The sequence below is a fragment of the Zonotrichia albicollis genome, chromosome 2 (assembly GCF_047830755.1).
Source record: "Zonotrichia albicollis isolate bZonAlb1 chromosome 2, bZonAlb1.hap1, whole genome shotgun sequence".
Classification (NCBI taxonomy): Eukaryota; Metazoa; Chordata; class Aves; order Passeriformes; family Passerellidae; genus Zonotrichia; species Zonotrichia albicollis.
The window spans coordinates 47,005,288-47,029,963 of NC_133820.1; the positions used below are offsets into that span (position 1 = coordinate 47,005,288).

The window sequence follows — 24,676 nt, forward strand, 5'->3', positions numbered from 1 at the left end:
TTGCAGTAACTGTGGAAGTTGGAGGATGGCAATTTAAATGACAGTAAAATGTTTCATATACAACATTCACTGTGAAATGTAGGTCAGTGGAACAGGCTCCCCAGGGAAGTGGTCACAGCACCAGGCCTGCCAGAATTCAAGGAGAGGCTGGACAATGCTTTTAGTCACATGGTTCAGTTTCAGGCAGTAGTGTGAGGAGCAGGGACTGGGACTCAGTGGTCCTTAAGGGGCCCTTCCAACTCAAGGTGTTCTGTGATTCTGTTATTTCTCTTGTCTTATGCCACATGCCTGAAACCTGGACCTACACCCTTTACTTTTTTTCCCCCCTATTCTATAATTTCTCCATTCAGGAGGTTTATACATTTTGTGGCAGGGAACATTCACAGTTTTGTTTATAGGAGGACAACCTATTGTTGACAATCTGTTAATACGGTGGATTTATACATGAATAAATTTTATATGCCTCTACAGTAAACCAGATGCTTTTCTTTTGATTTTCTTTTTGTGAGAGTAAAGCATAAATAGGCAAAGCTTTCTGCCACCATTTCCTTTATTACTTTTATCTGTTGTCTTCTGCTTCTATCCTTACTTAAGTGTTTTTCTCGTCCAAAAAAAGCACAGAACTAGTACAACATTCTCTTACTTTTTTATTGTCCTTTTCCTGTGCTTCCAGAAAACTGACAAACTTTCACAATCAAAAATATCTTTTCCCCATCCTGAACTGCTCTTTTACAATTCCAGCACCTCATAGGTGTTCTGTATGCCATTTTTTACCTCTCCTTATTTCAATGGTGAATGTCGTATCAGTGATGGAAAGATTTGGATTTGTTGGGTCTGAGGTAATTTCTGAGGTCCCAGCTATGGAGCTTGAGAGATGAATTAGGAAGTTTATTTTGTTAGGTGAAGTAATGTAGACAGTTTCTGTAACTGATGTGGTACTATGCATTAACTTGTATATTATTAAATAAAATATTACATTGGTGATTATACCAGTAGCAGAGCATCACAAAGAACTTTTTTTATTGTCAAAACCAAATGCCTTCTTGACCCATTTTGATTCTGTGTATCAATATCACTACATCAGTCTTTGAACATGCATGTGCTAATAAGAAAACTGTGTTTTCTTCCCTGCAGCAGAATTGCTTCTATAATCTTTAGTGCTTTTTGTTTACAGAAATGTTCCAAACATTTTGAAAACTGCAGGGATGTATCATTTTTGTCTATTTCTGCATTTCAACTCACCTTTCTGATTTCTCCTCCAAGGTAAATAATTACAGTTTAGAAGAAGTTACCCATGAAGAGGCAGTAGCAATACTGAAGAACACATCAGATGTAGTGTATCTGAAAGTTGGAAAGCCCACCACCATTTACATGACAGATCCATATGGCCCACCAGATATTACTCACTGTAAGTGACTTCTGCAACTTATTTTACAAGAGATATTTCAGTTTGTCAGATGATTGTATTTTTTCATAGCTTGTTCAAAGTACCCCATTAAAGTTTATGAAACAGCTTGGAAGGCTACAAAAATGAAATGTTTATTGCCACCTAAGAATGCTGCGCTCAAGAAATATTGCAAATAATTTAACTCTGCTAAAGTATTTTTGCAGCAAAAGTAGCAATATAGAAGATGTATGGCTGTGCTGGTTCCAATTAGCCATTGTCCAAGTGATCAGACTGAACTGTAACTCTTGTGAAGATTACAGCAATAAGAACATGCAAATGCATTTTGTAATGTGATTAGATTTGTAGCCTGGAGTCTTCTGTCCACTGAAAAATTGGAACAAGCAGCAAACCATCTTGTACAAACTTAGTAGAAGCCTGAGGCAAATCTATCTCATATTTGAATAAAATATTTTACTGGAATGTAAAAATCTCTGCTCTACTTACAAAACTTTACCTATTTTCTGTGGCTATCTAGTTTGTGAAGTCACAGAATGGTTTGGGCTGAAAGGGTCCTTAAAGACCATTTAGTTAAAGTCCCCCTTCCATGGGCAGGGTCACCATCCACTAGACCAGGTTGCTCAGAGCCACATCCAGCCTGGTGTTGAGCGCTTTCCAGGGATGGCATATCCATGGCTTCTGTGTTCCAGTGCTTTATTACTACCATAGTGAAGAATTCATAAATCATTGGTCTACTTTACTTTATTCTCAGTCTATCCATTAGCTTTATATATGTTCATCAGGATTTTTTTTTTTTCCAGAGGACCAAGGCCTTATTTGTCCTTGCATTCAATGCACATTCTGTTGTAGGAAAATTTGTTTAAATAATACTGTAAAACTCAGTGAAGTATCTCATAGGAAGGGAAGATGTCCTCATTTAAAAACCAATTGATTTCAATCAGGCTGTCATATCCATGCACTCAAAAGCATCTAGGCTCATGGCCAGCAATCAGGTAGAAAGATGTGCATCCAGGTACATCCCCAGGACTCCCTGAGGTGACAATATATAAGGGTTGGTGGCTGGCTGTGGAGTCCTTTTTTTTTTTGACAATCTCCTTGCTGGAGTGCTTTTTGGACCCTTAAGGAGATGACAGCAATAAGGATCTTCTGTCTCTGCCATCTGTCCCTACTATGCATGTCTTTAGGATTTACTCAGACCTCTGCTGGCTCCCTGTCTGAGTGTCCTAAGCTCCAAAGTAGTCTTTGTCTCCCACCACCATCTTTTAATGGCTTGAATATTTGAGTTTGGGTGTAGGCTTTCCTGGCAAGTTGCATGTCATTATGTTGAGTGTTGATGACTTATTGATGAATCTAACTTTATCAATACATGCCATTCCTATACCCCTCCTGCCACTCCTCCTGGTGTCCATGCCCAGGCATTTCCATTCCCTTGGCATTCACAGCAATCCTGACATTTCAGCTGCACTCTTTATACCACTGGTGCTTGTTAGTCTAAACAGTTCATTACTGAAGACTCCCTTTCTTCATTAGTTGTTCATTAAAAACTGTCTGCCTTGTGTTCAGCTGCCAACAGGGACCAGCTGCACCATCCTGCAACTGGATGGAAATACAGTTTTTGACAGGAGCTTCAGCAGTCGATCCATACTCATCTTGATTTCCTGCTAATAATTCTGTGGGCACTTAAGGCAAACTAAAAGTGGGGAGATTTACTGAGGGGGCAGTAAATGCTAAAGATTTAAATTTTTCTGCACTTTGACAGTGTTGCTGTGGTGGACTGACAAAGTTGAGGGAAAAGCTAAATATCCCAAATCCTCCTTATTCAGTCTGCTCCATGAAAACAGAAGGGAAGGTTTTGTAGCATGCATGTCAGTGGTATGCTCAGCCATGCTGAGGATGCCTGTTTAGTTAGCAAATGTTACAACAGATCGCAATCATGTTCGGTAGCAGCCTGGTCTGGGTCTTAGCAAAGGCCAGGAAGTAAAAATGCTAAATGTCCCTATCCAATCTTGAGCTTTATAGTTTGAAAATAATAATTTTGCAGTTCTAAAACAGTGTGGTTTATGATGTCAGATTATAGATCAACAGCATATGAGAAGACAGAAACAATTCCAGGGGGAAAGGAAAGGTTGAAAAGATTTGCAGTAGCCCTTCCCAAGCTGTTGGTGCATACAGATTCATTTATCCTCAGGGAACCTTTCATTATACCTACATGTTCAGAGTATTTCAGAATGCATAATGGCCTTTCCCTTAGAGAGATTTTGCTTTGAAGCATTCTGTATCTCAGCATTTGAAAAAAAGACTGAAGCTAATACTAGAAAGTTTAGCTGTCTTCTTCTCATGAGAAAATTAATCACAGCTCATTGCAGAAGCATGTAACACTGCTTTTTCTATTTATCCTTTATTTTTCTAATTAAATTAACTAGAGATAGAATACAACTATTACTGCATCTCTCCAGTCAGAAATGTCCCAGATAACTTCAGAATAGCAAAAAGCACACAAACAAACCCTGCAAACCCAAAAAATAAACAGACAACACAGTAATGTAACTTTCATCATTAATAATTAATATGTAAGATATTTGCATCCATTTTCCATTTTAAGAATAGAGATTTACCATGGTCTAAATACCATCTATGTTGATACTGAAATTTCAATTATATTGGGGATTTGGACACCTGTAGTAGATTGCAGCTTTGAATGTATACATAATTCTTGCCACACATAAAATTCCTGCTCTTATCCTCCATTGAGTTCTTACTATGTTACTCCCATTACTGCACACTGGAGCCAAAAAGAGTGCTTTTTAATCTCATTCTTTCCTAATTGCATTTCCTTCTGCTAGTCCTAAGTGAAGAAAATGTTTCCTGTCTCTCAAACAGGAGATCTATTCAGACTCCCTCTTCAGGAACTAAAGATCCTCTAAAGAGTGAATCCCTGCAAATAAGCCATCATCATTATTATTATTATTATTGTTGTTGTTGTTGTTGTTGTTGTCATTGTTGTTGCTGTTGTTATTTTCAGTAAAACTCCAGCTGTTCATTCATTGTTGTTATATTTTAGACTCTCTCAAGCCAGGATTGTTTGTTTTGATCTCATTTACAGCACTGAACCATGTTCTTGGTACTTAAACTTAAAAATTGTATTCTTGTGCCATCTAATGAAACATGGAAGTTGCTGACTAGAAATGTTCATTTTTACCATCAGCGTATTCTCCACCAATGGAAAATCATATACTCTCTTCCGGAAACAATGGCACTTTAGAGTACAAGGCATCCCTGGCCCCTATCTCCCCAGGAAGATACTCACCCATTCCAAAGCACATGCTTGTGGAGGACGACTACACCAGGTCAGAGGCTTCTCTTTGTTTTTCCCTTTCATGCAACTGTAAAGGACAAAAGTTAAGCATTCAGTGCATCTCAAATAGAATGCGGCATACTGCAGATTTGTATTCAGACTTTTTTTTTTAATAATCCCCAAAGAATTGTGGCTACTATATGGATGTACAGTAGCAGAATTGTATCCGTGTAGTTAATTTCAAGGTAGAAGAGACGCAGAGGAAAATGCTGGGAGGGTTCTTTTATGCCTTGTTTTAGGTGAACACTGAATGTCACTGATGAGACAGTGTGTATTTATCTTTTTGTTTGAAGAGCACTACCATTCACCTGGAAGACAGAAGTTGTTCAGTTTGGAAAATGAGCCCTCATTATAATGTCGAATGCCACAGAAAATGAGAATTTATTTTATTTTTGTGCTAGGAGGGGGCTGTTCTGATCCTCTGACATGACTTGCTGTGTCTTACAAGTCAAAGAATCTCATCCACTTACGTATTCATCAGCTTCATAACCCACTAATTTGCATTTCATTTTTCTTGTTGCATGTGATTACTATCTTAAGCAGCTTAACTTGTTGGATCAGACAGATTCAGAGTAACTAAGTCATGATAGTGTTTAATCAGGGCATAAATGTGTGGAAACCACACCTTTCTTCCCTGTCTTGGTTAAACGAGTTTCTCTTTTGTTTTGATTGAAAATGCAAAGCTGAAATTGATTTCCTTCAATTTATGAGACATTCAATTAGGATGTATTTTCTCTGAATGGCTCCAAGAAGTTACATTTTTAATTAATAGTTAAACATTGATTTCATTAAATCTGCACCAATGTTTTTAGCTGATCTAACAATGATCTCATAATTTCTCAAATACCCATGTATTTGAGAAATACAATAGGAGAATACCAAAATTGGGAGAATACCAATATTAAAATATCTGGGTTGCAATGATGAAGGATTTGTCAATAAGCTTGTAGGGCTGAATGGGCATCTTCTATAATGAGATGTCAGCACCACAGTTGCAGAAAAAGAGTTAGAAAAGTTTAAAAAACAGCAAAACAATTGCAGGCTTAAAAGTAAATAATAGCCAAGGACATCATGAAGTCACAGAAAGTGAAGGGATTAATTCTGAAAAGGGAGATAAGCAGTCCTGGCAATGAAAAGACCATTTAAACACTTAGAATGTTTGTAAAGTGACAAAGTATTGTTAGTCCTGTTTCTTTGTGATCATGTATCTGGTTTTAACTTTCTAGTTACTTGTAAAAAAAAAAAAGAAGAAAAAAGAAAAAAAATAGTCATAGAAGGGAAAGCAGTGACACTCTTAGCCCTATCGTTCAGCAGCTATCCAATAAAAAGCTTATAAAGACCCATGCAGGATATGTATTCAAATTAATTTGGATGTCCTTTCGACCTTTTTTTTGGGGGAGGGGGAAAGATACATTCCCATGCTATTTTTAGACTGTTTTTAAAGAAGTTGTACTGGTTTAGCTCCTGAGAGAAAAATGAAGTACTGGCAGTCTGTTTCTTGTCTGAGCTATTCACACCTATGTCCGTTTTGCATTATTGTGAGGGGAGAAAAATGAGTGTCCAGAGAAGCTCTGTATACTCTGTGAAATACTGCACTCCTGTGTTCTTTTTCCTCTCTGGATTTCTGAATTAATGTGTTGGCTAATGAAGGCTGGATATCCAAAACCTTCTTGTGGCATTGGCATTACGGACAGGAGCTGCTGACTCTACGAGCATGACCTTTTGTGACAGTGTGCGGCACTGGCAGACATAAGGGTGTCAAGTGACAGGCGCAGGCTCTGAATGCCACAGCAGAAATCAGATGGAAATCTCATCTTTCTGAGCAAGTGTTAACTCTGACCTATTGAAAAGGAGGAGGCTATTATGAGCTTCATTTTATTAGTGATAATAGTCAATATGGTACATCAGGAAACAAAGGCACAAAGAGAAAATGAACATAGTCATAAAGACAAATTACTCTTCTTAGCATTACATTTCCTTGCTGGACATGCACATATATCTGAGAGACACCCAAGCAAGAGCCAAAGACCAGTTTTCTTCTCTAACTACAATGACTAAGAAGCTCTGACCTTAGAAACCAAATAATTTAATCCTTAAATGCTGCTGAGTTGGTTTTTTTTAATGTCATTCATCTAATTATTGCCTATTGATTCAAGTGGGGTTACTGAAATGCAGTTAATTCTCACAGTTAATTCTCATAGTCATTTTCACAGCTATAAACTCAGAATAGTGAATGCATTATTTCTGTTCAGTGCCATAGGATTTGCTGATGAGCCTGCTATTAAAATGAAAAGATATTTTGAAGTCTTTGTTGCTGACCAAATCAGAAAATCTTTTGGGAATTCAATTATCATATTGATAACTTTAGTAAAAGCTATAGACGCCTTGATTGCAGGTGTCTATAGGTTTTACAATTAGGTTTTCTCACATAATGTTTTATAATTAAGATGTTTGCCAGTTACTGCAGTGCTATCCATTCAAACTACCTGGTTCTTGCTGTAATAGGTTTACAGGGCTAATTTACATTGGGCTCACATAAGGAAATTTATTACCCATGCAGTCTTGCAACACTTTTAGCAGATTTTCATTTGTGCCAGCTAAAAATATTTTGGAACGGTAACTTCTTCGCTAAAAAAGGCTTTTGCAATTTTGGAATTCTCTGTACAAGTGATTTGAGCGAGGCAGATGACAAGCTTTCCTTTAACTTAGTTGTGATAATGAATCAATCAGTAAACTTAAATGATTGAACATTCAATTTAATTTTCCCACTTCCTCCTGCTGTTTTTTTTTTTTTGTTGTTGTTCATTTGTTCCAGTTCTAAGGTTTGGGGTTTTTTTAACCTAAATACATCTATTTTGCCTAACAAAAATAAGTGTTTCAATTAATAAAATTTTGTATTTTTTGGTCTGATATTGAATCTGTGTCAGAAAAAATTCCATTCAGTCTATATAAAAAATAAACTAATCTGAGCGCAAGGGATAGAAAAGTAACAAATCATCTTCAGCCAGTAATTTTAATGAAGCTGAATGTTGTCTCTTAATTGCTGAATTTTTTTAAAGTTGTGTGTATTGTTGGTAAAAAATACTAACAGCGATGGGCATATTTTACTTCTTTATTTTTCTGGATTTATTTAAAATTAATTTAGAATTAGTTAAGAATTAATTAGAATTAATTTAGAAACTTTGGCTTCCTGTATTTTTTGTAGCAATTATCACCTTTACAAGTTCAGGTTAGTAGAATATGGGATCAAAAGTGGATAAAAGCCGTATGTCTAATAATTTTATCAGTACACATGGCAAGTCAGACACTGCTTGGTTTAGTTTCTAGTAAGAGTAAATTGTCATGCAGGCAGTGCAGGGGATTCATTGATTGTGTTCCTGATCAGCCCCTGATACTGCTAGAGGGGAGAAACAGGATTTGTGGCAAAGGTGGTGATAAATAACAGCTGGGATCAGAGTGACCATGAGCTGGCTTAGTGCTTGATTCAAAGGAAATCTGGAAAGATAGTCAGCAAGTTATAACTGTTAAGATTTCAGAAGAGAAGACTACAGCCTTTTTGGAGAGTTGCTTAGCAAAATCTCTTGGGATGCTGCCAAAGAAACACAGGGCCCATGAAAGATGGATGGTTTCTAAATAAAGCTTATTGAGAACTCAGGAAGGAACCATCCTGTTGAGCAGAAAGGAGGGAACTCAGCAGAAGGCCTTCATGGCTGAGCAAAGAGCTTTCTGGTGACCTAAAATGCAAAATACAGACAAGCATTACTTGACTGCTTGACTGCTGACAAAATTAGAAAGCTGATTGATTTGAGCTAATACTTACCCTCAAGGGTCATAAAGGAAAACAAAAGTGATTCTGCAGATGTGTGCTACTTTAAAAAATGAAGGTAAAATTTGAGGAAGGAAAAAGGCAATGAATAGGAGAGAAGCTGATGTAGTGACAGATAATATAGGAAAAGCTGAAGTACTGAACAACACATTTCCCGGGCGTTTAAGGGCCCAGAAGGTAATTGGAATACTCATCAGAGATTGGCTAAAAGCAGTTTATGTGCTTGTCCAGACTGGTTGGCTTTCCTGATGAAATTTCTAACTTGTTTGGATGAGGGGAGAGGAGTGGCTGCCCTCCACAAAGCAGTGCCACAGCACAGGTGCTGCCTTGAGCAGGAATGCCTCTGTGCGGAGGGAAAACACAGCTGACTCCAAAGTCATACCTGACCCATGTCATAACTCCCACTAAGGTGCTTCTAGGATCTGCTGTGCAGCACATGGTAATTCCTTTTCTCCACTAGCTATCATGGGGAGTGGCTGCAAAGGTATTTCTCACACCCCTTCTGTGGGCAGGAAAAGCTGCAACACGGGGAGCACCCTTTAAAACTCTTCCAACAGCCTCTCATCCAAACACGAGGAAGTGTTGGATGGACATGTACAGCTAATCAGAAAAGAAGTATGGTTTGGAAACCTTGTGGATAGCGTGGATTGTGGGTTTCTCCTGGATTGTGTGCTGTATTACCTAGCTAGTTATCCTTCTCCCAGCATGGCTATGCTTATTTGCCTGCAGTGGTGTTGGTAAGGCTTTTGACCCAGTCACCTACAGCATGCTTTGAAAGCTGAGGAAGAGTGGGCTAAAAGAAGGCACTGAGCTGGGAGCTGACTTAACCAGTAGGCTCAAAGGGTGATGATGATCACTTGGCACATGTCAAGTGGTCAGTGATGAGCAAAGGAGCTCAGGGTTACCTAAGGCGTCAGTGAATATCTTCATCAGTGACCTAGATCATGACACACAGTGCACCCTCAGCAAATTTCAAGAGGATAAGAAATTAAGAGGGAGTGGTTAACATGACAAATGGCAGAGCTGTATTCTAAAGGGCTCTTGATATACTTGAGGACTTGGCCAGCAGAAACCTCGTAAAGTTCGGTAAGAAGTCTGCATCTCAGGTGGAAGAGCTGCACACACTTGTGCAGGCCATGAGCATCTGAATTGCAGCTTCACTAAAAATTACCTGGATGTTACTGCAGACACCAAGCTGAACATGGACCCAGAAGTGCACTCTCACTACTAGTCAGGTAATCAGCATACCAGGCTATCTTTGAAGGAGCATGGCCAGCAGAACAATACATTCTTTTCTAAAAGCCTTTGACCAGTTCCCGTTCTTTGACTTTAGGAGGGTTGTGGAGAGGGTCCAGCATATTCTGAGAGCCCTGAATCACGTGGTGGTTGGACAGGTGTTGAGAGCTGTAGGCTTATTTAGTGTTGTGAAGAGGAGATGAAGGGACAATCCAAGAGCACGCTAAAAGCACTCAGTAGCAGAGATGATGAAACCAAACTTCTGTGTAGAGAGGCACCAATGGCAACAGGATTTGTTTTGGATGTTCTGATTTCAATTTCAGAAGAAATTAAAATGCAAGATGGATAGAATAGTGCTGGAATAGTACTTGCTGTGAAGGGCTCTGAAGTATCCACCATTTGAGATTTTTAAGCATTGGCTAAGTAAAATCTAGTGCTGTCAATAGTCCTGATTCAAACACAAGATTGGATCAGATGTCCTAGAGAGATGCATTCCAACCAAATTTTATATGGTAGTAGTAAGAAAAAAAGATATTTTTTGTTTTTGTCATTTTGTGGAATATGTGTTACTAACGCAGTAGAGAGAGGTGTTACCATTTTCTCTTTAGCATATTTCTGCCTTCCTATTTTCAGAAATCTTAAAATTATAGCCTATTAAAGCCTAAAAATCTTGTGGCTTTAAGATGTTAATTTCTCTAACAACAGGAAAAGTTCCATAAAAATAAAGAACTACCATCTTGAGTTTTTACTTCTTTTTTAGTTTCAGATAATGATAACATCAAACTTCTGTGCTTCAGCTGATAAAAAATTCACTTAAACATTTAACTCTGGCTAGATATTAAAGATTCATGGATGAAAAAGCTGAGTTATCTGTTTTGCTGTGTAAAGCATGTTTGATTTTTTTTTACATGCATTTTTGCAAAACAGCATTTTCTGGATGAGGAAGAGGTGCTGAGAATTGGATGGGAGAGAAAAGAGAACCATTAGGTTGAAGTCTAAGGGGATGTTTTTTCCCTGCATTGAAAGTAGTAGCATTCATCAACTATTTCTTTTTTACTTATCTAGACCTGCTAGTTGAATTGACAGTGTTTTATGGAAACACTTTTAAGTTTCTGTTGACGCACAGATTTGACCTTCCAGTATTAAACCATTACAACAAATATTATGGTTTGACTTATAGGAACACATGTAATTTTGAGCTCACAACAATCATTCACCATGCCTAGTCCAAACTCAGCATATTACCTCTACTCTAAAGAGAATAAACTATATATAATAGTATGGCAAGACTGATGATGCCTTTTATTTATTCCTCTTCTTAAATAACTTGTAAATTTAGCAGATTAGATGTTCAAGTTAATATTTTCATGCTTAGCTGTTGCCTGGGGCTGGATTTTTTATCTAGGGATAGCAAAGGTTTTGTGATTGTTTGTCTTTAAAATTTAGTGTAAAATGCTAAATTAGCTTGTTGCTAAAGTAATTTTAATTAACCACCATTAATATTAAATTAAATTGTATTTATTTTTAACCATACCAGTATGATGATTTAAAGGATAGAGGGAGAATTACATGCTTTAGTTCATATTCTATTCTATTCTACATTAGGAATTGCTGTGCTATTATGTTTTAAATACCATAATATTCCATACATATGTTCAGAGTGTTAAGTTATAGGAGCTGATGAAACAGAATCCAGAGAGTATTTCTAATGCATTTATGAAAAGCTATGCAAAAGTCAACAAATGCAAGTCTTTGGGGAAAACCCCAGTTCATTTATCCTCCAAAACTTATTTGATATGGTTATTTTTCAGTAGAATTCTTTCAGATTCTGTACTCACACTGCAGCATATCAAAGCTTCTCACAATTTTGTCATGCTGACTAGATTATTTTTAAAAACCTGCATGACTGAGCACAGCATTAAATGGCCAAAGCTAGTTTCTTCTCTACTTATTTCTCTCATCCCTTTCTGACACAGAAACATGGTCAGGAGGGATTCTGTTCTGTGCTCTGAATAGCCAGTTCTGTCACATTTTAATATTGAAGAGACTTGGAGGAATGGGGGGAGTGCGTTAAGCGAGGGATAAGCATTCAAATGAGGGAAAACTTGTCGCTGGTTTGTGAGAATGGAAATCACAAGAAAAGACTGGTATTTAATCAGGTAAGAAGACTTGGATTTGGAAAGGGAATTCAGGACAAGACAGGACATAACAGAAAAATAGGTGAAAAGACATGAAGAAGCAGTGGAGTAGGGCAGTAGTGAAGATGGGATTTCAGGCTACTGAACCAGCAAATCCCTCAGAGGGTGATACGTGAGGTTTGAGATAGTAGTTGCACAGGTACACTGGCTAAGGAACAGAGATACAGAGCATGTAGGAAAAGTTGCTGATAAGATGCATAGGCCATCTCCCTCTGGAAAAGTGGTGAAGCACCCAAAGTTTCTGGGGTGTGCGTGATGTGGGTGTGATGCCACCAGGCAGTCTGTCATGTTAGTTCATTGTGCGTGTCTGTCTGGAGGATGCCAGCCTGCTGCTATGACTGGGTACTCACTGTCTCTCACAAGCTGGGTTCTCATCTCTAATTGTTGAGTTGGTGACATAATGAATCCAATATGGTACCCCAGAATAGAATTTCTTCTTGGTTTGGTCTTTGATCAATCTAAGAAATTATGGTTTTTAAAACCAAAGTTAATTAAAAGAAGACTATTCAAGTTACACATTAAATGTTCAGTTTAAAGGGAAAAAAGAGTTTATTACGTAACCTTAAATTGCATCCTTGGTGAAATGCAGTCCTTAGATTGAAGCTTAAAGTTGCTAACTTGCAAATCGACTATTTTATATTTTTGTAATTAATACACAATTTTAATCTTAAACTAATTGTTAAACTTTACAGATGCATAATTGTCTGCCTGGAGTAAGATTTCATTTTGTTATCCTAATTTATTTGAAGTATAATAAATCTTGACTTGAGAGAATAATGTATGTTAAAGTAAAAATTTAGTCATTATCAAGTCACAGATAATCTCTTATTCCTGAGTTATCCTTGCATATTTAAATAGGCCTGTCAGAGATCCCCCAGTAATGGGATTTGACTATTTCTAATACAATCACTGGCAGCTACTTAGTACTTAACACTTACAGAAAACTAATCAAATTTTGGAGTATGCTTTAGTGCTTGTATGGAGATTTTTGAAATGAGATAGTAGGATTGGTAGTGATAACACACACAGAGATGGTGTTATCCATAGTGCATAGAGGAAAGGATAACCTGAAATACATATGAAATATAACATGGACATGGACCCTTCATGCAGCTCTTGCCACTTGAGAAAGACACCTTGGGGTGACTGTGACACCTTGGTCAGTTCTGGGACATTGTCAGCTCAGTACACAGGAGCAATTAAGAATGAAAATAGGATCTGATAGGAAAGGACAAGAGTGCAAAATATAATGCTTTTCTCTGTGAATCTGTAGTGCATTCAAGTCTTGGGTCCTACATGGAGGCAACCGAAAAAAAACCTCAGAAGAGGGTGAGCAGGGGTGTAGCATGGTTTCCAGGGAAAGATAAATAACAAATAATTCCAGTATAGAAGAAAGGTGTCAGAGAGAGGCAGAACAGAGATCTGCAAAAGTACCCATGGCACAGAGAAGGCAACAGGACTAATACCACTTACGTACAACTCAGATACAGGGAGCGTACAATGGCAACAGGACTAATACCACTTACGTACAACTCAGATACAGGGAGCGTACAATGCATTGTAAATTTAAAGTGCGGCAAATAAAAGGTTATTTAAATGTTACCATAGGTTATAAATGTGCAACCAAGTAACAGGCTTGGAGTACACCAAGGTAGAGCTTTTTGGGTATGTCATCATCAGTTTGTAGATCTCAGTGCCACAGGGAATTGTGAAGCCTAAGAATATAAAAATGTTCAAATATGAATGAGAATAATGGCTGATTCATGGTGGACAGGCCTATTGACTACAGTCTTCTAGGATTTAATTTCTGGTCTGTGTGATCCTTCCTGATTTTTAGCAGCTGAGCAGGTAAGGGCCGTTCTTTGCTGGTTCCTGTTTCCTGAACAGTCACTGCAGGGCTCTTAGGCCTTTGGTCTGGCAGTCTCCCCATTCCTGTGTGAAACAGCCTTCTTTTTCCATTACTGCAACAGAAAATCATTGCTGATTTTTTTTTTTTTCAAATTAAGCAGTCATTTAATTTCCTAATTCCTTATGGTTAAGAGTAATAAGTGTAGAACTGGGTGTAGAATATTAGAAGTTCTAAATTCTATTTATGCCTTCTTGTAGGCTGTTTCATTTGAAAACTTGATTAAAATGTTAAAATAGTACTGTTAAGAGGAACAAGGCAACCCTTAATCTTCATGACTATGCTAAAAAAGCACTTGTTTTGCAGTTAAAGAAACCTTCAAGGCATATGAAAACAGCAGTTAGTAACTGAAAAGCTGAGAAATTATTAGTTTTAGGGTTTCCAGAAAGAACTAACGTACTGTACTTCAGGTGTTTTCCTCCAGCTCTTCATAGTCCTCTTCTGTCTTTCATTTAGTTGAAATAAACGTGTCATATGAGTGATTTGGTCTCATTTAAATTGCCAGGACACAACCTGTGAAACAAAATCAACTATAAATTCTAATTACCCTATTGAACAGTAAGGTATGTGGTTCTTCTGGAAGTTTATATGACTGAGTAGCTCAGTCAAAGGACACATATATAAAAATCACTGGCTATTAGAAATGGAGAATTTTGTTTGTATTAAATTGCCATTGATTTTTGGTTCAATAGTGAAGTACTTCTTAAAAGTTCTTTTTCTACATCCCAGCAAAAATATATTAGCAAAACTAATGTGTTAGATGTCTTTATGGAACTTGGATGCAATTAAAAATTGCTATTCAAAAAACAAAACAAAGAAAAAGTTGTAATCTTTTAGCATTCATTTCCTCTCATATTGTTTCCTGGCTATAGCACTGCATACTTAATATGTTGTGAGAGCTTAGCTGGTTTCTTTCCATTTCATAAAAGGTTTTGAAATGTTTTAAAACCTGAAACTATTAACATTTAATATGCTGTGTGTTGGCATTTGATCCCCACCAAACAGGATTCTGTAAAAAAAGAAAAAAAGTTAATTTTAAATTGAAGACTCTGCATGATGCTGAGGGGAGAATGGTTTTTAAAAATGCCATTCTTTTATAACTTCTGTTCCACAGTTAAGTCAGCCTGGAACAACAAAACAATGATGATCTAATCAAGGAATAATAAGGACTGCAGACAACAAGGGATATTCACTTTACACAATCTGTTATGAAATAAATAATACTAATGTTAGATCAATTTTCTACCTCCCACTGTTACTGTTGTCTTTTCCACCAATTAGTTCTTCGTTTCTGTAAGAATTGTGCCTCACTGCTGTTATGTCTGTATTGAATGACAATTCCCGCTTTCAGCATTTCTATTTTTTATTTTCTTGCTGGAAGAGTGACTCTCTGCTTTTCATGTTACCCTTTAAAACTTACCTTTGGCATTAAGTGACTTGATTCTCTGTCCTGTGAGTTGAACTCTCTGCTGGGGCATGTTCAAGCCACGCTATGCTGCTACTTATGTTTACTACTTACATTTTCTGTTGCCTCCCTTTACTATTGTGTGCTTTATTCTCAGACTAATGTAGTTGGTACTGTCCATCCAGACCGAGTATTTGCTGCTCTTATTTGTCAGAAAGCTTTGTTTTTAGCTCACTGATAAAGACAGAGAACTGTGATGCCTGTTTGTCACTAAATAAGCAGTGTAAAGGCAGAAGAGCAGCAGATCTGACTACAAAGTTACAGCAGTAGTTACTTATTTTTCAGAGTAGATCCACATTACATAATTACTCTTTAAAAGAGATATTGCAATTATCAAAGATGTATACAGTAATATTCACACATTTGGTATTTTAAGGGGATATTTTATGCATAGATATTGACAAAAATGAAGATAATGGATAGAAGAAATTGAATAATATATTTCTTTGTTCTTCCTCAAAAAAAGTTTCAAAATCTGCTTAGCATTTATTTTTAAATTAAACTTGTGAAGCTATACTTGCTGTATCTGAAAGAGATGCAATTGCACATAAACTGCAGTGAATTAGAACTTAAATAATATATATCTAGCCTTTACACTTTTCTTAGCAAGCATGCTAAGTGGCTTGCTACATGTTTTTAAATTCATTTGAAGAATTAGTGCATCATAAAGTAAGGCCTCAATGTTTATGTTCAGTTTGGCTCTTAATTATTCTTGCAAGAAAAGTTGAGGTGACCTTGGCTGTATTTTTTCATAATGGCACATTAAAAACTCTTTCTAAATAGTATTCTCATTATCCCATGCTTTGAGGGAGGACAATCTGTCTCTGTCATAGCACTGGAGATGTGCTAGACAGGATTTATCAGGTGGGCTGATCCCTTTGGAAAGAAGTTCTTTCTTCTTTCTGCGAGGAGAAATATAAATGGCACGAGAAAATGCCGCATTAGAACAATTATTTAATAAAGCTGGGTGGTCTTCATAATCTTCTTTTTTATAATAGGGTATTGTTTTCTTCTAGTAGGTGGCTACTATTGTAGTCAAGTACAAGTTTGCCATAGAGAAGGTGAAGAATGAGGAGGATATTTGAAGACAGGCTGTTGCAGCAAGTATCTCAAATTACTTTTTGTGATTAATGGCCTACATGGAACACAGTTTTTATGAGCAGGACACTGATCTGTCCCCTATCATTTTAGTCATTCCTATACTTGAAATTTTTTATCCCAATTTTCAAATATTTTTACACTACTTAATTCATGTTTACTGCAGCATGTTGAGATAGAAAATAAGATTATACTTGTCCTGGACAGAGGAGGTTATGTACTGCTTATTTTTTTTCAAATTCTTGCTTTTCTGTGCCAGTAAAACATGCAGTCAGAGCCCAGCTCTGCAGCTGGTAGTTGTTAGCCTATGCATCTGACTAGGATAGAGGCACCTGAAGGACCAGTGCAGTCCATGCTCTCAATGACCTTGAAGAAGTGACATCTCAAGGGAAGCAGGTGTCTGTGGTGATCTCTGACCATTTCGTAGGCCTTATACAAAGTACATTCATAACCAGAATTATCTGATATCCTACATCTTCTTCTAACCAAAGAGTGAAAGTTTTAAAGGGATAAGAAGTATAAATTCCTTTTCTTAACCTTAAGACCTCTCTCTGCAGCTCAAATACAGAGGGTATGATGTTAACAAGGTCACAATATCACTTATATAATATCAGTGAGTACAGGACTTTATACTCAGACTTGTTCCAGTTTCCTGTTATCTTACCACCCAGGAAGACTGGATGGAGTGAAAAATGTTTCAAAAATACTTTAAAATACATGAACATTTGCTAAATGTCTTAAAATTGTCTGGCCCTCATAAGACAATTTGTTAGGACTCTGTGTTTATACTTGAAGGACTAATTCAGTGTCAATATCTAGGTAGATGTTGAATGTTTAACTTCATTTTGCTTTTGGAGGCAGCTTGTAACTCTCAATTAACTAAGAAATTCCTCATATCTACCCATGTCTGTGGCATGATTTGTGTCTCAGCATGAGGTTGGATGGTCACTGACTGATGACTCAGTGTAATTTGAGCATTCACAATATGTCCAAGGGATAGCAACACTCTGATGTTCTCTACAACACAGAGAAGACAATTAACTTGAATATAGGACACTAACAAATTTTTTATGGACTGGTTGGTGTTTTAAGCCATGGAGGAATCTACATATTTTATTCATCTTCCTGAACTGGGGCAATATTTCTTCAATTTTCTTAGTAGGTATCATTTATATTTGATATTTGTACTTGTTCTTTCATTTATTGCCTAAAAGCAAAAGTAGTTTCTAAGAGAATAAAAGGCAGTATCGGACAACAGTGAAATAGAATAGATTTTATCTGTTTTTTTTTTTTTTAATTGAAAGCAGCAATTGATTTAGTAAATAAATTATTAAATCCATCCCTCAGAAACAAGTGAAATATACTGATAGAAAATGATTGCTACTTTAAACATTTTTAAAGGGATTTTACTAAGTGCTTGACACACAATGCTTTATAACCAAATGAGTGACAGCTTTGCTATTTTGCTATTTGGTAATCTTAAATTGCCAGTTTTTTAACTGTAAAGTTTTCCCTGGGAAATTCAGGCACAGAGAGTTCTCAAATCATGTGGCAGATTGCTATGAATAATGTTATTAACATTGAGTAAGAACAGTTTTTAAGTAAAGCAGCTACTCCTTTTCCCCCAAAGGACAAACCCAGAAGCTAACAAAGGAAATTAGATTCTTCGTATCTGCCGGCACATCCACGACTGTAATAAATTCTGGTACCTGTGAAAGTCACAGCAAAACCCACACCCATGTGAGGCATAGTGCAGCCAAAAGAACACAAGAAGTTCATTAACTTCTTGGCCTCCTGATATTTTCAGGCTTCTGAAATAAGATCTACATCTAGCTAATATTGTATGACAGTGATGAAAGGCAGTGGCATACCCTGGATCTTGTGGCAGAAGCGTGGATATGATAGCAATTGACCCTTGGCACTCTTTAGAGCACAAATGTCAGGAAACAATGAGTCAAGCCTCACAGCACCAGCGGGCCCCAAGGTGTGTCCTGGGGCCAAGGCAGGGGAGTTCCCAGGTGGGAGATGCAGTGTGGACGTGGTGTGGGCTTGTTTTGCAAACTGCTCGCCATTGGTTTCCCGTGGATCCCTGGCTGGTTGGCACTAAAGGCTGCATTCCCTTCTCCCCTCTCCCAGACGGCTCCTGGCAGGGCTATGGTAAGTATTGCCTCCTCTGCGGAGGTGGTTCATGGCAGCAGGAGGGAAATTTTAGTTTTAAGCTCTTGCTCTTTGTGTCTAACCTCACAGGCTGCTGTTTGCAGCTTGGAGCAGCCCTGCAAGTGCGATTGCAGTAGCCTTGGCGATGAGGTTAACTGTTTCAGATGCAGACTGCTTAATCAGATTTCGAAGGCTGAATCTGGAAAGAGTGCAAGGAACTCTTTGAAACGCAGTTAATTGCCTGCCAATGAGATGAATTGCTCACACAGTTTGTGGCCATCAGTGTTATTCTGGGATATGGGTCAATTTGACAACAGCTCTGCTCGCAAAGTCCCAGCTCACTGGGACCAGGAGTATATTGTATTAACAAGTAACATGTACTTCATCTATATTAGAAATTAATGGGTAAAAAATAGTTCTTTTCCAGGTAACAAACCTATTTTCTTCTATGCTGTACTCAAAATTAAGATCACAGAAAGCTGTGTAGATGTTAGATTTTAAAAAAAGTAGAAATATTATTGGGGAGAATGCCTCACTTTCTCAACTCCAGAGATAAGATATTCCCTTTCAGTGCCACACTTCCCACAGAGCAGTTTTATTGTCCACTTGTATTGTGTATTGTATGCAGCTATTTGAATGCCACACTAGTGCTACCAAACTCTAACAATTCCTTTAACAGCACACTTTACTTGTTGGAAAAGCCCCACTGAAAAGCTCTTGACAGATTTGCTATGCATGCTTTTAAAATGATTGCTGTGTTTTCTCTATATTCTCAGCAACTAATATGCACCTGACCTTTTACTCTTGTCTCTGTATCACCAGGCCTCCTGAACCTGTTTACAGCACTGTGAACAAACTGTGTGATAAACCACCTTCTCCTAGGCACTATTCCCCTGTCGAGTGTGACAAAAGCTTCCTTCTTTCAGCTCCCTACCCCCACTACCACGTAGGCCTGCTCCCTGACTCTGAGATCACCAGGTACTGCATGCGCTTCTTCCTCACCTCCTTTGTTAAAGTGCATGAACATCACTGGATTTATCTCATAGTTTGCATCTTCACCACAGATGTTTTTCTACAGCTTGTGCTTATTTTTAACCATGCTTTCACATCTGCACCACTAGGAGATACATGCTACCTTGGTATATAATTTTGGTCATCCAAAATCCAGTGATGAGCAGAGGCAATGTTTTGATCCATTGGAATGGTGCTCTAAAATAGGTTACATAATATGTACCACATTTTGCAACTGAATTCAGTGTTTGTTTCTCTTTGAGTATGGAAAGTGACCAAGACTTCACTGAAAGCTGTAGTAATTTGTTTTGATTCAGTCACTTTATTCCTTTGTTGTGCATACTGAGTTCACTGAGCATCTCTGGGTTTATGGGACAGCTGCCTAAGCCATTCAGAAGAAATAGAGCAAAAAATAATCACCTCCCTCACCAAATCATGGTTAAGAATGCATTTTAAATTCAGCATTCCTTAGACTAGCTGTGCTCTGAGAGGACGGTTAGGAAAGCATAAAATTATAAACATTTCCATGACTGAAATAATGGAAGATCTTTCTGTAAAACATTGTCAGTGAATGCCTCCTGATAAATATTTAATGAAGGAAAGCAGACTATGCAAAACCTTACACTAGTATAACCCAGCTATTTCTCTATAGACTGCAAGGATAGTAATAAACCATTTGCAAACAATATTTAGGAGATGGAGGAAGAGTTAGGCACAAGTTTTCTAGAGTGCTTCCTTTGCTAGGAAAAATTCTATCATCTTTTTTATTCTAGAACAGAAGAAAAATAATTATGTTTGGAGCTTTGATCATAGATATTTTCAACAGAAAACATTTTTCAAAGCAAAGAATAATGTGGGAAGAGCAGAAGTATGTAAGTGGAAAGTAAAATGGTAAATTAATGTAAGATACACTAAGAGGAAAGAAGCCCTGGGGATTAGGAAGACAGCTGTGAAAGGCATTGCAATACTATGAAATGGAAAGCTCCATTAAAAAGGCAAGAAGACAAATACTAGCAAAGGATGCTACAGATGTGGCAAAACCATGCAGAAGATGTCAGTTTATTACAATGAAAACAGTGTAGTTTCTAGAATTTGTAAAAAGATGCTTAATCAAAGTGGTCCAAGTGATTAGTCAAGCTGTTCAGCCCAGTGGAATTTGGAGTGAAACAAGTTTGAGTGATTATTACAGTGTTTTATAAAGGTGTAAATATGTGCACAAGGGGGCCAGGCACTAACAGGGTTACTCAAAATATTTTAATTTCTCTGCTAATGTTCCCTTAAATTTCATATGTGGGCAAAAAGTTGTAAAATTACTCTGGTTCTTTAGGTCAAGTATAAATATGAGTAATTTATCTGTGCATGGCAATTCTTCTGAGGTTTTAGAATGAGAAAATGGAAGAATTCATTATAGAAAGACTCTTTCAATGTCCCCTTAGAAAGAAAGGTTCCAACTTGAACTAGAAAGTTGAGTGATTGGGTTCTAGTGGATGTTGGGGCCATGGAGTTGAGTGCCTTGCTAACCACAGAGAGGTGGTTCATTGCTGAATGGTTGATCTCTCCAGACATGACTGCTATGGAGAGAGGTTGGGGGAAAAGATTATGTTAAAGCTGCTTCCTGCAACCACATACTTAGAAGTCAATAATCAGTAGAGCTCTGGAAGGCTCATAAAACTAGGCTATTTTGGCACCTGAATATATAATTGTGTACATTCTTTTGCTTTATGATTGATTGATTGATTGATTGAATACTTGGTCAGCAGATATTTGATAGCCTGACATCAGGACTTGGAAAGCTGGGTATTATTCTACTGAGTGTGAGTTAACAATTCTCTTTAAGAACAAGGTTTCATTTATCTTCATTCTACTTTGATATAATTTTGAGCTCTAGTCCTTGTATATTTAATGAGTTTGTTTAAATCAACAGTCCAACAAAAACTGCAAAAAGAACATAAAATATGAGAAAAGACACAACTCATGGTTAAATGGTCTGTGCTATGCTCTGCTACATGCTGTTGCAGAGGCAACTGATTACTATAATTTGTAGTTCCTTCACACTGTGAAATAACATTCAGATGGAAAATATGACAGTTTTCTATGTTCTCAATACTGTCATCTTTTCCACAGAACTCTGAATAGTTGAGTGTGGAGGAAGACATTTGAAATAATATTTCAGCAAATGCCTTTGGTAAGGAAAGTGACAGCTTTACAGTGTATCATGATTCAATTTCCAAATGGACTCAGTATTCACAGTTGAAAAACAGATTTTAGAAAAGTACTGATCTCATTTTTGCCCTAATACAAGTGACTGTTCTTCCAAGAGTATTTAATGTACAGAGCCCTAAATTTCCCAAAGGCAATGTGGTTCAGGACTGTATTGTGTGGAAAATTTTGAAGAATTAATCCAGTAAAAGACCCTGTTTTAGATCCACAGCTGTGATACCACCATCTCTGTGGGAAGTTACACTAAAAAATAATCTTCAAGATACTGACCAAGTATTTTGAAAGGTCCCTGTCTACTCACTTAAATTCCTCAAAGCTCTTTTCCTTCACATTAAACACTTCAATGAGCTCCAGTGAAAAATAAGAATGTACCTTGCTTTCTTCATGCAGACTTCTTAGAAAGAGTTCTGCATCAGCATTTGTGAGCCTCAAGTTTGGGAAGGAAATGACAGGGATTATTTACTTAGTAATTACAGTTATTGTTTTATCTCAGCACTCCAATATTGGGAATCTGCTGTTGATCTGTAGGAAATTCAGTTTGACAAATGACTCTTCCAGAGGAAGAGGAACATGATGCCATATTCTCCCAACTGAAATGCTTGTAAGCCAGCCAACGCCTTTCAAATTGCTGCTCCAGATATTTTGTCAGCTGCTCCTCAGATGATTGTTTTGTCAAGGCTCATTAACTTAATAGGCAGAGAATTCATAGGGCAAAGCTTTATTTGTCTATAATAAATTCAGGTTTATAACCCTGGCTTTTATGGTGACCTGTAAACTCCTGGGAGATTTGGAGGTCTAGAACAATGTACTTCCATTTTAGGATAAGTGTAATTAGTTTTTTGATTGAGATATCAGTTCATGTGAATTGATACTAAGAGAACTATGTCAGTGTGCAGCAGCTGAAAATCTGTACCATTGAAGGCAGAAGTAGAGAGAGAATTTTGGAGTAGTGAGTTTTCCTTTGAGAGCGCCATGTGGGAATGGATGTGGAGTACTCATGTTCTGGCCCCTGTCATTATTGACTATTATGTCTACAAATAGAAGATTATTGGCAGTGAAAGGAAGTCAGAGCTCATAGATGTAACCCTCTTTCTACAAAAATGAGATTTTATTTCAACACTGTGTGGAACAAAGTGTCCCCAGGCTTTGCACTGGGAACTTCATTGCATTCCCCTCTACAAAGACACACTTGAAAAATGCTTTGCTTTCTCCAGAATTCACTTTCCTGTTTTCACCGAAATCTTTCTGGCCCTCTAGTTGCCAGTATACTTTTTGGTAAAGGGCTGCCCTGAATTTTTTGGCTTTTTTTTACTTTCTGTTTTTACTCTAGAGGTATTTGCTTTTTTAATAAGTCTCTGATCATATGATTGCTTTTTTTTTTTTTTTTTTTTTTGAGTACATGTAGGGAAGGAACTAATGGTTGGTGTTCATTTCAAGGTATTTGATGAATCAGATTAATGCCAGCATTTTTTAGAACGACCTCTACTTTTTTTGAGATAGTAGGGAGAAAAGATAACATTGGCATGAGGCTCTAGGGCAGAGTCTTGAAGAAAAGTGCATCAGTATTCAAGGGTAACTGAGCATTGGCATTAAGAGCTACAGGAATATGTGTGCTGAAATGGATGCAGGCATATCAGTCAGGAGACTGCAATGTCCAAAACCTTGATGTGTGGTGCTGCTTCCAGTGTGTGGCACGGAAGGGTCACCACGCTCCTGTGCTCTCTGCAGCCAGCCTGGTGCATGTCTGCCCTAAGCACTGCTGCCTTTGGTGCCCCCACGTAGTTTTAGGGATGCCTGGGATCCCTCCACAGGCCATGAAGGCCACTGAGGAGGTGCTGATCACTGTTCACAGACCCTGGGAAGAAGTTAAGGTAGCTGCACTCAAAGGTGTGAATAGTGAGTCTCTCTGGTAGCCACTCTCTCATTATTAATATCTGCACAGCCTTTTCCTTCCCAGTAACCTGCTAGGAGCGAGCCGATTGTCAGAGTGATGCCCATAACTGCACCTGCGTGTGGCTGCCTTCCAGGGAGGCTCTTGTCATCTTTATTGAAATTCACACTGTACAGGAGTACTCATCGTCCCCTGTTCAATCCCATGTGTTTAATATGGGAATTATATCTCCCAAAACACATCTTGCCATATTTGGTGGTTCTGAAGTGCCTGGCAACCTGAGAATGGAGCTTATCAAACAACCAGTAAAATAGCAATGATACTATGAAATTGAGTCTTTAATTTGGCCCACATAAACACAACCACCTTTCTTGAATTTTAAAAAATAACTTCTACTGTTTAGTTCTCTTTGTTTGCCTGGCTTTTTGTTCGTTTGTTTGGTGGGATTTTTTTGGTAGCAATTTCAAGTACTAATTACAGAATGGAAAAATAGTCTGGTTAGGTCAAATGCACATAAATACTCAAATATTGAAAACAAGAATCAGAGCAGGTTTGTGCTTCTTATTTTAATACCTTCAGGTCAGCTTCTGGACTAATCTGCATTTTACACAATCGAGCCACAGAGAGCAAGCTTATATATAATGAAGTACTACTATTAAAAAACATTGCTTAAAGACAGTGGAGGGGAATAAGTACACAATTTTCTGTTGATTTTTGAACATAAAAATAGGCAAAGCAAGGTTCAGGTGATTCAGTGTCAATGAAAACAAACTAACCTTATAGTCACAAAATAACCCTATCTTTTGAAAATATAAGATACCTAGTTAAAATAATTCTTAGTGAAGTAGCTCCCTAGAATCATAGGGTGGCATTTTAAAAAGTGAATATTGTGGGTTTTAGTTTTGAAA

The 24,676-nt window shown here is 37.6% G+C and overlaps 1 protein-coding gene across 39 annotated transcripts in view; it reads left to right on the plus strand.

Moving 5' to 3' along the window:
- DLG2 (discs large MAGUK scaffold protein 2) overlaps positions 1–24,676 on the plus strand; it is a 993,421-nt gene that overhangs the window by 731,011 nt on the left and 237,734 nt on the right. For 31 of the 39 annotated variants that reach the window (XM_074535042.1, XM_074535043.1, XM_074535044.1 and 28 more), the window contains 3 exons: positions 1,264–1,408; positions 4,611–4,752; positions 19,469–19,624. In XM_074535042.1, the coding sequence (XP_074391143.1) occupies positions 1,264–1,408; positions 4,611–4,752; positions 19,469–19,624 (443 nt within the window). The remainder of the gene's footprint in view (positions 1–1,263; positions 1,409–4,610; positions 4,753–19,468; positions 19,625–24,676) is intronic. The other 8 variants (XM_074535052.1, XM_074535053.1, XM_074535055.1 and 5 more) reach the window with 1 other exon arrangement.